The sequence below is a fragment of the Coffea arabica genome, chromosome 6e (genome assembly GCF_036785885.1).
Source record: "Coffea arabica cultivar ET-39 chromosome 6e, Coffea Arabica ET-39 HiFi, whole genome shotgun sequence".
Classification (NCBI taxonomy): Eukaryota; Viridiplantae; Streptophyta; class Magnoliopsida; order Gentianales; family Rubiaceae; genus Coffea; species Coffea arabica.
This window is the reverse complement of record NC_092321.1, coordinates 10,906,438-10,920,079: the sequence shown is the minus strand read 5'-3', so window position 1 is coordinate 10,920,079 and position 13,642 is coordinate 10,906,438. Positions and strand designations below refer to the sequence as shown.

Sequence of the window (13,642 nt, the reverse complement as noted above, 5' to 3'; positions counted from 1 at the left end):
ATATTAAACACAGCCATCTTTTTCTTCGGATACATTCATTGATTTAATAAGACGACGATGTTATTGCCGCCCGGCCTGGCCTCAGAGTTTAGACCCCAGACATGGGACCTGTATTTACTGATAGCTTTCCTCTTGACTTCACTTGCTCCTGCACTGAAATTTGAAAATGACGTTTCCACCGAATAAAGCCTTTGCAACCACAGAGCCTAAAAAGGAATTGACTTGCTCAACGAGCTGTAGGTCAATGATTCGAATCTCATTTGTAGTAAAAAAAATTGAAAAGAAGCGTTAGAGCACCTCTTTAATCTAGTTAGATTTTTATATCTACTAATCTCTTATACACAGTCTCTTTAGACTATTCTTCTTGTAAATTATATTATAAAAGTGTTACCGTAAAAAAAAATAAAAAACTAATAACGCCTTTGTGTGGCCCACTGATGGTCCAGTAGTCACGAGCCCACGTTGTGCGATTCCTGGCCTTTTCTTTTGTGTATGCTAATAGATTGATTGCTGGTTACTTGGTTTCCTCAGTGCCCAGCTTAATTATTAAGGACATTAGTCGTGTAATATTGAGCTTCCTCATTCGATTTCATGAGGGGCGAATGAGGGTTATTCCAATTCTTTTGCCTTTGGGTGACACGTTATTATGTGTTATATCTACAAATGTGTATGTACTCTTTTTTTTTTTTTTTTCTTTAGTATTAGTCCAGAATTTAACACATCATCAAGGTACTGCATTACTTGAGTTTGTCAACAACAAATGAAAATATTCTTTTTTCTTTTAGCCACAGTCCCACACTTAAATTTTCATATAATATTTTTCAGTGGGGATTTGGTAGGTGGAAGATGAACAGATTTTTCTTTTCCTGGAGACTGGAGAGGGTAACAGCTTTAAGCAAAATGGGGCTTTTGGCCCAAATCTTCAAAGAAGGAAAATGGATGGTTTGCTTCGACAGGGGGACAACTCCTCGAACCAGAAGCCCGTATCAACTGATGTCTCCATTGATGGCTCAGAATTAATACGAAAAGCCCACAAAATGACAATCATCCCAGTTCATTGGGTTCCTTTTCGTGACGGATTCTGGGCTAGGGCATCTTCACAAACCGTACAGTATGATATTTGTTTTTTTTTTTTTACTTAATTTTACAATTAAATTTACTATTTCTGATGACATATAAAATAGTTCTATGGCAAAGAGGCTCCATTTTTAGTATGGCATGGCAGCTCTCATTTTCTATCCCATTTTGTAAGAAAACGATCATCAACTAGCTTCTAATATTGACAACAAGAACAAGAGAAATAAAGCAAAATAATAGAGAGAGAAAAGTCACCGAAACACATGCAAACCGAAACGTACTATTGCAAATAATTCTACTTGGTTGTTTGGGGTTTGGACTTTGGGGAGGTGGAATAGGCACTGGCAGAATGTTTACCTTGGGTGGGCGAATTTCGCGCACATTTAATCTCTGGATTCAACATAAACTTTATGGTTTTTTTTTCCCAAAGAAAAGATTTTAGTTTATAAGGAAAATGTTGAAAGTTTTTTGACATTCTAGATGGGGAAACCAAAAAAAAAAAAAAAAACAAAAACACATAACTTTGTGCGAGTTCCCTCCCTTGGAGTGGCAGGGCACCATCAACATCAAGAAGAGGAAGCTTGTTCTGTCGGTTTCGGGAGTGTGGGGTTTGGACGTTTGTACGAGGTTTTATTATTGTTACCTTGATCATCATGGCTTTAACACGTTGTCACTCGTAAAGCCTAATTGCATTGCGCAAATCATCAGATTCTTTAACAACTTTTGCCTCTTCGCTATAAGAAGAAGCTCGTCGAGTCTCTTTGTTTAGAGCCTTGTGGATCAAGCCACTCGAACCAACATCAGCAATTAGCTTCGAACATTGCTGCATAAAAGCATTTCCCTCGATCATCTTGTTATCATTTTTATTTTACAAATATCAAATTTTATATATTTATATAGAAAAAGATTATAGTGTTATTCTAAAGATTTTTTTCGAAATACATAATAGTTTTAATTAATAATGAACGAACTTTCATCATCAAGTGTATAACCCTACAAAGTGAATTTATATAGAAAAAGATTATAGTGTTATTCTAAAGATTTTTTTCGAAATACATAATAGTTTTAATTAATAATGAACGAACTTTCATCATCAAGTGTATAACCCTACAAAGTGAAGGAAGCCAGTTTTCTCGTTAATTTTTTCGAGAAGGTGTAAGCTGCAATCTATATACAGATGAGTAAGAGACTAGCTCTCTCCTCAGTCCTCAGATTCATTTTTTGTTCTTTTTTCTTTTAGTAGGTGCAAATCAATTGCTTGCTTTTGGCCCAATCCCCGAGACGGTTGATTGAGTTTAAAGGCTACGTTTGCTTGTTTCTGGAATGTGCTTGGGATACAAGGCTTTAATTAAATAGTTTGAGTCCAATAATTTTCTTGTGGCAAACTTTTTGTTCCACATTAATATTGCTTTCTTTTTTAATTTCCGAATGTGAAGCAAATTATCTGAGGTTCATAATAAGAATTAGGGTTAAATGCAAAAAACCCCACAAACTATATACCCAGTTGCAGTTTACCCCCTAAACTATAATAATAGACATTTTGCCCCCTTGAATGATATGTTTGGACAATACTGCCCCTACTATCTTAAATCCTTTCTTTTTTTTTTCTCTATTAGCTTTTTTCATTTTTTCCTTTTATTTTCTTTTGCTCTTCTTGTCTCTTGGAACTAGCCAATATCTCTCTCCGATGTGAAAAGACTTACATAAAAAATTTTAATATTTTTTAAACTATTTTTTTAATTTGTTTATTTGTTAAATTCATTCTTAATAATTTGTCATAAACTCTTTGTTATTACAAAATATATGTAGCTTATATTATAAAGTGTATTAATCTAGTAATTCAACAATTTAAGTACCTATAAACTAATTAAAAGTTCACAGTTACTCAACTACTTATAATAAAAGTAACATTATATATCACATAAAAAAGAAAAGTTAGCAATTGTTATTTGTAGTGAAATAAAAAATAAGAATAAACAACAATAGTAGTTCATCTTTTTTGTTATTGATACTACTAATGATTGATTAATCAATTTCTCTATTTTGTTATTATACATTTGAAAAGTTCAATTTCTTAAATGACATTGACTTCAACATTTGGAAAAAAAAATCTTGTATTCCATAGATTTTTTTTAATAAAATATTAGCATACGAAATTAAGAAATAAACAAATTTTGACTAATCTAGTCTACTTATTTAAACAATGTTTACAGAAAAAAAGGAAGAATTTAAAAAGAAAATGATAGGGAAAAAAGAAAAATAACAATGCTTAAAATAAAAGGGGTAGATTTGTCCAAACATATCATTCAAGGGGGCAAAATGCCTATTATTATAGTTTAGGGGGTAAACTGCAACTCGGTATATAGTTTGTGGGAGGTTTTTTGCATTTAACCCTAAGAATTATTACTTGTGTAGCTTGCAAAAAATGCGCGCCTGCTCGCTTGCACGTGAAAGAGAGTCGTGTATTATTTATTGGTCAACCACAAGTTTGAACTCGTCAGACCGCTCCCCCGACTTCACTCACGAATTCCAAATCAAATCCAAACAAGTCAGACCTGTAAAATCTACCTGTCCATTATTGTCCCCTTCTTCTTTTAAATCCTTTTATTTATTACTACCCACTTCTATTTATCCAAACAACGAAGACCAACAAAGAAAAAGAGGAAAAAGTGGAGTTGTACTAAAAAGCAAGTCTCTCTATTTCTCTGGTTGTAACTGAGAAATGAATCTACTTGAAGCGCCATCATTCCTCTCCGCTTTTACTTCACTATTCACTCCAAATTTCAAAAATTCCTGGCACGATCCCATTCCCCTTAGATCTACGCATTCTCTTTTCAACTCCTACTCCTAAAATACACGCCCGCTGCCGGTTGATCGAGTTCGTTTAGATTGGTGTGGATTTCTGTTGTTATTAAAGTGAAGCTGCTTTTGCTGACAATGCCGCCTCCGACTGACTCTGATTTTGATCTCCGAGTATGAACTTCTTCTCTTTTTTTTTCCCCCTTTCCGAGGTTAAAATTTTCAAAATTTTGTGTAATTTCTGCTCATTTTTACTACATTTGCAGCGAGCATCTACGCCGCCTGGAAGTTTGGGGATCAGGTACCACTAAAAAAGAAAAAAATGGAAAAGAACTACTATTAATTCCTCGAATATATATATATATATATATATATATATATATTTATATATTTGCACTAGTTGTCTTAGGTTTCTGATTTCTGTGGTTATCGTACAATGTGTTGAATTTTGGTTGATATATAGTCCGATTTATATGCTAATAAAACAAGATGGCCTCGGCCGGCTGTGATGTGAGTTTTCAGTGACGCATTTGCTGACGTTAACAACCTCGAGCACTGTGCCAAGTACTTGAATCAAACCCTAGTCACCTTCGGATTTCCGGCTTCGCTTGATCTCTTCGCCAATGATCCAGTGAGTCATCGCATTTTCCATTTTCTTCCCCCTTTTCAGTAACTTATGAACTTTTTTTTCCCCGTGTGTGCGCGCACAGGCAAGTGAATTTACTTCGTTTGGTTTTCTGAATGCAATTTGAGTAGGTTTCAATCGCGAGGACTTGCAATTGCATATATGCACTGTTACAGCAGAGGCAGAGGGACATTGATTTTAGAGAGTCTGCTAATGAGCAGAGACAACGGTATGGCCCTTCCTCTACCATATAATTTTGCTTGTTTAGGGACTGTGTGGTTACATGAATATGATTGAAGAATGAAGATTGGAAATGTAAATGGTTTCTCAATCTGTGTACATTTTTCTTACGGGTTGAGATATGAAACTAACATACTGTTGTCATTTTGCATTGTGGCGGTTAACTTGTATGTGCACAAAGTCTAGTTTGTCCGGTTATATGTACACTTTTAGAAATAAATTTGTTTTTTTTTTCTTTTGTTTGTGGAGTCATAGAAAGTAAAATAAATGCGAAGAGAGAGAGAGAGAGGAGAGCAGCGGTGGTGTTTGGTTTCAGGATTTGTGCCTAAGGTTACAGGCACGCCACAGTCGCAAATTTCATGATAAAGGAAGTGGCTCGTTCTGTGAAATTAACTGTCATTTGCAGACAATTATTTGTGATTTCCTCTTTTCTTTTTTGTTTTTGGTAATTCGACTAACATTACTTTGGTTTAAAGTGTAAGTTTCGACATTTTTGAGTTGAGATTACCATAATAATGTCGAGGGTTAAATTGAGTGCTCTTGAATTTTGTTCACTTGATCAGAAGTTTCATGGATGGAAGACCTAGTCTAATATACTAATTACGAGACTAGTGGAGTAAGAGGAATTTTTTGACTTAAACATGTGGTCTGAAAGAAATTGGAGGCTAGAGTTGTGAGAGGATTTGAGTGAACTAGAGTTGCTCGCTTCTATATAACTGCTGGGTATTTAATTGTCGGTTTTAAGTACATATGTCAATTTTCTACTTCAGGTTTTTGAGGACCCAAGGAAGTTTTCAGTTTATTGTAGATAGAATATGGTTCTGCTTGAAATGAATTATCAATTCTATCTAGTGTCATTGCTAGAAAAATGTTATGCTTAAAATGAATCACTAATTCTTGAAATGAATTGGCAGTTATTACTCTTGGGCTTTGTCCAGGGATCTTAATCGCTCAGCAGTTTTTTTCCTATTTTCCTCAAGGTTTTTGTCAGACATTTCAAGATTCGAGGCTAAAGTGGAGAGATTGGAAGGCCAACTTGCATCCAAGGATAGAGAAATAGCAACAATAACAAGAACAGTTCGTATTTTACCACATGGAATTATTCTTTGTCTTGTATTGGTTAATTTATCCTATTGAGCTATTCTGTGAGCTTATCTAAGAGTTTATGGCCAGGAAGCAAAAGCTTCTGCAGCTTTTAAAGCGCAAATTGAAAAGTTGCAGCAAGAACGAGATGAGTTTCAAAGAATGGTGATTGGGAATCAGGTCAGGACATTTCAGTTCATCTGATGTTCATTACAGGATTTCTTTAATTTTGCCTAGAAAATTTGATGCTAACAAATCTAGTGTTTTGTTGAATAGCAAGTTAAAACTCAACAAATACATGAGATGAAGAAAAAGGAAAAAGAGTACATAAAACTGCAGGTATGATATGAATTTTTGTTGGTCTTGAAGTTGGATATGCTAAGTGTATGCAATACATTACAGTAATTGATGCCATGTAATTGGCTAGCTAGATGGTAAGACAGTTGTTACTTTTCTATTTTTCATAGGAAAGGCTAAACCAAGTTCTGATGGAGAAGAAGAAGGAATCTAGATCAGGAATGGAGATTATGAATTTACTTCAGGTAATTGTAGATTCAGAGCATCTTATGCAAGTTAATAAAAATGTTTGTTTATTGTCATTCATAACATATTGCAAACAGAAAGAAGGGCGGCAGCGTGGTACATGGAATGGAAAGAAAGCTGACAATGACTTCTACAAAAAGATTGTAAGTCACCTGGTTTTGTTTCTTGAACTTTTTCCATCCTTTTGGTTCGTTTCTCACCATATGCTCCTCCTAGGTGGACACATATGAAGCAAAAAACCAAGAACTAGTGGCAGAGAATGCTGATCTGAGAGCATTATTACGTTCAATGCAGGTGACCACTCAATTATGGCAATTTTTAGTCTTTTCCTAGAAGAGGAAACACACTGCTTTTTGTAGCTCTATTTGCTGAACTGATTCACAATAAAGAGAGTTAATGAAGATAATATGGCCATGACTGCCAAAATTCTTTGAAATCAGTATTACATGGTGCATTCCATTCCACGTGTAATTGAGGCTCATCAGGCTGAAGAAAGTGTCAAAATAAATGGTGCTTAATTAGTTTCATTTTTCATAACCAATGTGATACATCCAAGAGTGAAGGAACTTGTGGTTTTTGTTACTTTTCATTCGCCTGCTTAGAAAGGATCTGGTTGATGAAAATTTGATATATAGTCTTCCAAGTGATTGCTTAACTTTTCGAGCCTGTCATGAGAAGCTCTTTCTGATTGAGCCTAACTTATCTGATATATTTTACCTACAGGTGGACATGCGCGACTTTTTGAATGCACCAAATGGTACATCCAATCAATCTTTTCCAGTTAATGGAAGGCAAGAGATTGACCACTTGCAATCCCCTTTGGGTGGGAGAACGGTATGGCAGAGTGTTTGCAAAATTATGTTTTTTTGAAGAAGTAGAACTTCATTTTTCATCATTCATGGTTTTGCAGGATATGTTTGACCTTCCTCTCCATATGGCTAGAGATCAAATTGAAGAAAGTCTACGAACTAAAATGGCCTCTATTAAGGTAGAATATGCAGATTTTCATGCTATACGCAGACAATTGTTTTGTGATCTGATGGTTAAATCCTTAAGGAATCACTGTCTTTATTCTATGTTCTGAAACTTGAAGGAGCGCATGGTTCAACTACAAGATGCACAACAAGGTGCAGAAGTCACGTCTGAAGCAACAGAGAGAGAACTTGAGCTGGAAGCTCAACTTGTTGAGGCCAGGAGTATAATTCAGGAGCAGGTATGTAAGATTCAATACAATCCCCTTCCACGAACCCTAGATTCCAGCTTCCCCCTTCCTTCTCTCCCGAATGGCACATGTGCAAAACAGTAAATGAATAGATAAACCAAACACAAAAGTTGTTTTCAATTGCCGTATTTCGGGGTGTTAATTTTTAACACCAGCATGGTGCTGATATTGAACCTCTCTATTAACCAATAATCAAGTAATTTTTATTGAATTTATAGTAGGGGAAATTCTATGTCAAGAAGTTTATCCATCTTGTTGCGTGTTCAACTAAATTAAGATTCTCAGAATGTGGAATTGCTTGTTTGCATAGGCATTGCTCATAGTAAATTGATTAATACAATGGTTTTGTATATGCCTTGAATTTGCACAAACTAGACCATGGGTGACAGAAATCGAATTATTTCCAGAAGCAGCTAAAATCTATCAACTCTTTAGTGCATGTGACGAACAGGAAAATGTGGTTGGAAATTTCCCGAGGTTGTTGAACGAAGGGTTCTAGATCAGGATTCCCATTGCATTTTACTGCAATAAATGTTGGGTCAAATATTCATTAGTGCCTTTTCCAATAGATGTTATGCAGTGTTGCAAGTTAACAGTAATGTTAAGGCAGGTGATGATGTTTTGTAATTAAAAAGAGATTCTTATCATTCAGAAGAATCAATAAGAAATATTTGTAGACTTGTTCAAGTAGTGATTGAATAGTCTTTTGCCCTCTGGTTTTAAATTTTCAAGTGCATCTTGTACTTGTGTTCATTTGCTAATCTCCAACTCCAACTGGGATCGAGCCATGGATCTTATTTTGATTGAAATTACCATATTTCCATCACTATATAGCTTCTCATTGTGCTTCTGTTGCTAGATTGATATTCTGTCTTACAATTCTGATATCTATGATCATAGTCCTCTGTATGAGAAATTTTTACCCCTGTATTGTTTTGGACTGCAGGCTTCCATCATGTCTAAGCATCTTACAAAGTCTGAACGTCCAAGGTAATGAAGAAGTGACTTTCTCAACACTTAACAGCTCCCCCAAACTAATCTAAGCAGCTAAGGCTTGATACTTATTTTTTAAGTAAACTTATGCAGGAGATTGAGTGGTAATATAAATTCTGACAGAGAACTAATTCTTTCATCGCCAACTGAGGTATAAACAGTCATGAGCTTTCTTTCTTTCACTAGTTAAATTATTTTTCTGTTGAGATGATTAATGTTTCTCATCTGTTAAAGACTTGTAATGGTCTTGGAAAATTCATTTTCTTATCATTTTCATTGTTATCCATGTTTTTTTTACATATTAATGAATCTTGGAGAAAATGGAAAGAATTTTAGACCTTACCTGGTCTAAACAGCAATGAGAGTTGAAGTTTGCAACTCTGTCAGTATTGAAAACTTTCATCTGTTGCTATGCTAGCTTTGGATGAATCCCATCCAAGGCAAGGCGGCAATCTTTATGTTCTACACATTCTAGATGACATGTAAAATAGACTTTTAAGTTTCTCTGTCATGCATTCTCTCCTGGCATGCTATTGTGTGCTATTGCTGTACTCATTTTTTTGGACGATACAACTGATAATCAAATGTCACCACAGAAAAGAAAAACATAATCATAGATGAACATGGTCAAGGGTGTGGTTTTGAAGAACTTTTGACATAAGCAAATATCGTGAGGCTGATATTGATGTTCTGGCATCAGTGGACTTGTTCTTATCAAGCCCCTACGAGGGCAATGATGCAAATACTAGTTTATCTATTCGGTTATGGCACCCAGTTACTTAGTGCATGCCTCTGTTTAATTTAACAAGTCAAAAACGACTTTTTGGCAGTAATGGAGAAGACAAGTATTTGATGATGGATGCAACCAGGTGCATGCGGCAGGTATGATGGCTCATTGTTGTCTGGTACATCTTTCTGAAATCTTTTGTTTGACATATGGGGCTGTCTGAAGTCATGACAGTTGAACTTGCTGAAAGTCACGTGCAATGATCTATGGTTGAATGATGTGAAGCTGACAATATCTAGGGCGGGTCAACATATGCATACATGTGCATTGATGGTCGCAAGTCATCTGGGCTACCTGTTCAGGCTGCTTGAAAGAACTATTGTGTTACTTCGGGCTAGTACTTGTAACGTCGTCGTAGCTAGCTTTGCTTTGTGTATGCATTTGCTTATTCGACGTATGCAGGGCTTTACGATAGTGCCCTTTAACCTACTGTGTTGTCACGTATTTATGTTTTTCTGATTGCAAATTTCCTTGGCAACAACATTTTGAGCCTCCTTCACTAAACCCGGTGTATATGTCAACGATATCTGTTGTGACACCTCTGGCTTTCTTTGTAAGGGTGGCTTTTCCTTAATGATGGGTTCTTGCTAGCTGGGGTTATTTTCGGTCTCTGAATAACACTTGGAACAACAGGTAATTTGTTTACCCAAAAATGATCGGCACGAGGGGAGGGATTATAATAAAAAAATGAAAGGAAGGAAACGGGGGATGGAAGTAAAGAGGAATACAACGAATGTGCTCTGTGCGGGAGGGTTGTATTTGCCCAAAAAATAAGAAATAAGAATTGTACAGGCGACTGGAGAGCTTTGTAGGAAAATGTGCCTAAATAATTGACTTCGTCCTTCGTAACGGTTTGAGAGCATGAAATCCCCGGATTTTAGTGCAATCAGTTTCCCGGAAAAGAAACAGTACTAGCAGAAGAGCAGAATTTACGTACACCACCGGTGTCAAATGTCAACCACACTCTACTACGCTAGTCTGCGTCTATGCCCATGTATCCGCTTAATCAAAGACATGCAGAAAAGTATCATGAATTTCCTTGCCATGGACAGTTTAGAAGCCGAAAGCGGTGGGCTTAAATCTTAATCTTTTACTAAGGTGGCTTGACAAGGCAAGCAAGTGCTCTACTGGTTTATTCATTTATATTTTATTCATGCAGTCACTGGAGCATTTTAAAAAAGTGAGTTTGACTAATTTTTAGCCCTCGTGGCACATGTTAATTGGAAGAGTTCATCTCCAGGATTGTTTAGAGTCGATTTCCAGCGCAGTTGATTTTCCATTTTGCACTAGTAAAGTGGGTCTTGTCTTAACTCTTAAGGCTCTGGTTATAGGCACATGCAGCAAGCCTAAAACCATTGCCAATTTGGTTAACGTAACCTTGAGAGCAAAGGCGTTCTCTTTGCTTGTGTACGAGAAAAGGAGAAATAATCACTCGAAAGAAACATAGTAACAGAAGAGGTCATAGGGGTAGGGTACATGTAACTTGCAAATAAACAAAAACGATATTTATTGACAAAACCCCGATTTCAAACAATCATTCATCTTCACAGACCTCGAAATAACAGGATCACGTGCCCCAATTCCCATTTTTCGCCATTGAACAGGGATGCTACTTCAACTAACCTTTTATACGTGAATTTTTGCAGAAGTTTTGTCAAGAGAGCTGCGGGGTCAAAGCTTCAACTCAACAATCACAACCTTTTGCACCTAAAAAAATTCATCTGGAAGACTAGGAGCCTATTGGAGCTTGCTACTTGGTCGGAATATATTTGTGCGTTTTGCATTTGTAGTTTGAAGGGAAGAATGAATTCCAAAATCCGAAATGACGAGCAAAAGAAGCCAAGTTCTGTGCTTCAAAGTGATGGTGTCTACTTCAATCGTATTCTGTCAAGAGAGTCTTCTGTTGGTCAATCTTCACGTATATACTACCGGAGACCTGAGGGAGTTCCCTTTAGATGGGAGATGCAGCCCGGGACTCCAAAGAATCTGCCTGAAGATGAAGAGCTTCCACCGCTTAGCCCCCCTCCACTAGCTCAAAGCTTGGGGCTGCCTAAGCCTTGTGTTGATCAACCCAAACATCCAGATCACTCCAAGATCTGGTTTTGGAGAAAAACCAAGATAATCTATAGAAATAGGAAGGTTAAGAATCAAACATCAGTGAGGACAGACGCTGATGTCCCCGGTTTAAACCAAAATGGTCAGATATTTCAACTTGGTGATCAATCTGATGGAGATTTTGTAGCGTCATCTAACAAGTCATGTACTTCATCATCCTCATCTTCATATTCCTCAAACAGTCAAGCCATGGAGTCAACAAGCAATCGAAAGGAGTCCGTTGAAGGTCCATTTTGCTGCAGTCGGTGGGACAATTCAGCAATCCTGGTTCGTGTCACAAGAAGGATATGATTTTTCTTTTCTTTTTTTTTTGGGGTACTTGGTGATTGTGTGAATTGATCCTTCTTCTGTGTTTATGTGTTTAAAGTAAATTACATGTTTTGACAGTAGAATTTAGCATTTTCTTCGTATAGACGCGCTAGAAGCACAGACAGACAGACAGGTAAGTTCACCAAATCATTGTCTAAGCTAATCAATACATTTTATCGTTTGCGTGCTAGAATATGTCATGCATATTTTGCTTTTAACCTGGATGCAGCTATGCATGGTCAATTCACTCGTCACTTCAATATTGAACTCCAAGTCAAGTTCAGAAATGTTTTATTTTTGCAAAATTTGATTGAGAAAAAGGCAGAAAACAGATTATGTGGGATCCCCAAAAGCCAAAATCACAACGGAAGCTGGGAATACAAGATAATTGGATAGCTTTGCTCACCTACTTTCTAACTAGTTATTCATGTGTTGATTTTTCTGGCGCATAAATATCATGAAACCCCTCCTCTTTCCCCTCGTAAGATCTAGAGTCTCCCTGATCAGAAATTCAGATATTACCAGGCGCTTAATTCTGGTTGCCTTTTATTTTGAGCCCGCCTCACAAGTCACAATTTGAGTTCAAGACTTAAAATTACGTATTATGTGCCGTACTCCCATGCAAAAATATGATTCCTTGCATCATAAATACTTGAGATGGCAACAATTACTCGTTATGATTAATATGACTCTTTTATTTTCTCTTTTACGGAATGTGTATTGTAGGATGAAGGGGACAGGAAGGTGTACTACTGTCGAGTACACGAGACAGCCTTTGCAGCTGAAAATGATGGTTCTCTGGTGGGCAACAGAATTCTTTGCAGGGTTTCTTCTGTGGATCAGTCTTTTCGTTCGTATTATCGAAGTTCTGAAGGGGTTCCCTTCAGATGGGAAATGCAGCCAGGGACACCAAAACATCCACCAGAAAATGAGCTGATTCCACCCCCCAGTCCTCCACCAGCAGTTCAGAGTTTGGGACTACCGCTCCCAAAGCTTAATTTTCACGAGGAGTCAGCGAAAACTACCAATGGCTTTAAACTGTCAAGAATGGGGTGGTTTTGGATCAACAAGAAGAAAATGCAGAGAACTGAAAAAGTTGGAGAAATCAGCCTTAGACGTGATCTTAATGCAACAGAATCTTGCTGCTCTGATGATAAGGGACCTGAGTGGAGTGATTGTGATTCAGTTCCTCGTTCATCTTCCGCATCCGCAATTGTTGTGCCCAAGTCACATAGTTTAATGAAATTGTCAGAACTTAGAAGAGATCTCTTCAGTAGCAAGTATTTCTGTTTCAATCCGCGGAACACATGAGCATACATAAGTAATATCAATTCTCGCAAATTAACCAGAATGTAGATTAATCTGTCACATATATTGTACACTCTGGACTGCACTTTGATTTATTGTATTAAACGCATTTTGAGTTTATAAGGCTATATACCACGATGATGTCTCTCTGTACCATTTGTTAAGCTATATCATATGTATTTAGGTTAATGTCACAATTGTACATACAATCTTCTTACTATAATTGGTTAAAAAGTTGTAAATTTACCACTTCTTATGTGTTTACCGATTAATTAAGTAAAAATATTTTCATTTCTTTCAATCATATTTCTACTTAGCTCTACAATTTAGATGATCTTTCTATTAAATACAAAAGAAAACGGTTAATATTTTGACATCATTTACCGCTTGATTATCTTCAATCTAACTTTTTTCATCCAATTGTACCTAAAATTAAGAATGGGGCAATCTTTTCGTTCTTTCTTCTTGTGAGTTATGACAAACAAAAAGACAATCAATTAATCATAAACTTCACTTTTATCATTTCCAAAACGTGACAAAG

At 36.5% G+C, this 13,642-nt stretch overlaps 2 protein-coding genes across 3 annotated transcripts; both read left to right on the top strand.

The window, feature by feature from the left end:
* The first annotated feature begins 3,736 nt into the window (after positions 1-3,736).
* On the top strand, positions 3,737-9,907 carry LOC113696117 (uncharacterized). Its single transcript, XM_027215459.2, has 17 exons — positions 3,737-4,050; positions 4,143-4,177; positions 4,399-4,507; positions 4,633-4,730; positions 5,722-5,818; positions 5,915-6,004; positions 6,101-6,163; positions 6,292-6,366; positions 6,445-6,510; positions 6,584-6,661; positions 7,091-7,201; positions 7,278-7,355; positions 7,461-7,580; positions 8,536-8,579; positions 8,676-8,733; positions 9,413-9,464; positions 9,535-9,907. Exons 1-16 carry the CDS (start codon positions 4,015-4,017, stop codon positions 9,413-9,415), a joined length of 1,161 nt encoding a protein of 386 aa, XP_027071260.2. The 5' UTR covers positions 3,737-4,014; the 3' UTR covers positions 9,416-9,464; positions 9,535-9,907.
* Positions 9,908-10,648: 741 nt separating this feature from the next.
* Positions 10,649-13,254, top strand: LOC113696116 (uncharacterized). 2 transcript variants are annotated; one of them, XM_072055226.1, is made up of 3 exons: positions 10,649-10,836; positions 11,016-11,751; positions 12,520-13,254. In XM_072055226.1, the coding sequence occupies exons 2-3, from the start codon at positions 11,173-11,175 to the stop codon at positions 13,102-13,104; spliced, it is 1,164 nt and encodes a 387-aa protein (XP_071911327.1). In that variant the 5' UTR covers positions 10,649-10,836; positions 11,016-11,172; the 3' UTR covers positions 13,105-13,254. The 2 variants fall into 2 exon arrangements, with proteins under 2 accessions (XP_071911327.1, XP_027071259.1); XM_027215458.2 differs by having other exon boundaries at positions 10,649-11,751.
* Positions 13,255-13,642: the final 388 nt, after the last annotated feature.

Excerpts from the sequence above, each read along its gene's own strand:
- LOC113696117 (XM_027215459.2), top strand. The coding sequence starts at position 4,015 with ATGCCGCCTCCGACTGACTCTGATTTTGATCTCCGA. Across the intron at positions 6,662-7,090 it reads CATTATTACGTTCAATGCAG|GTGGACATGCGCGACTTTTT; the intron begins GTGACCACTCAA and ends TTTTACCTACAG. Across the intron at positions 7,356-7,460 it reads CTAAAATGGCCTCTATTAAG|GAGCGCATGGTTCAACTACA; the intron begins GTAGAATATGCA and ends TGAAACTTGAAG.
- LOC113696116 (XM_072055226.1), top strand. The coding sequence starts at position 11,173 with ATGAATTCCAAAATCCGAAATGACGAGCAAAAGAAGCCAAGTTCTGTG. Across the intron at positions 11,752-12,519 it reads GGGACAATTCAGCAATCCTG|GATGAAGGGGACAGGAAGGT; the intron begins GTTCGTGTCACA and ends TGTGTATTGTAG.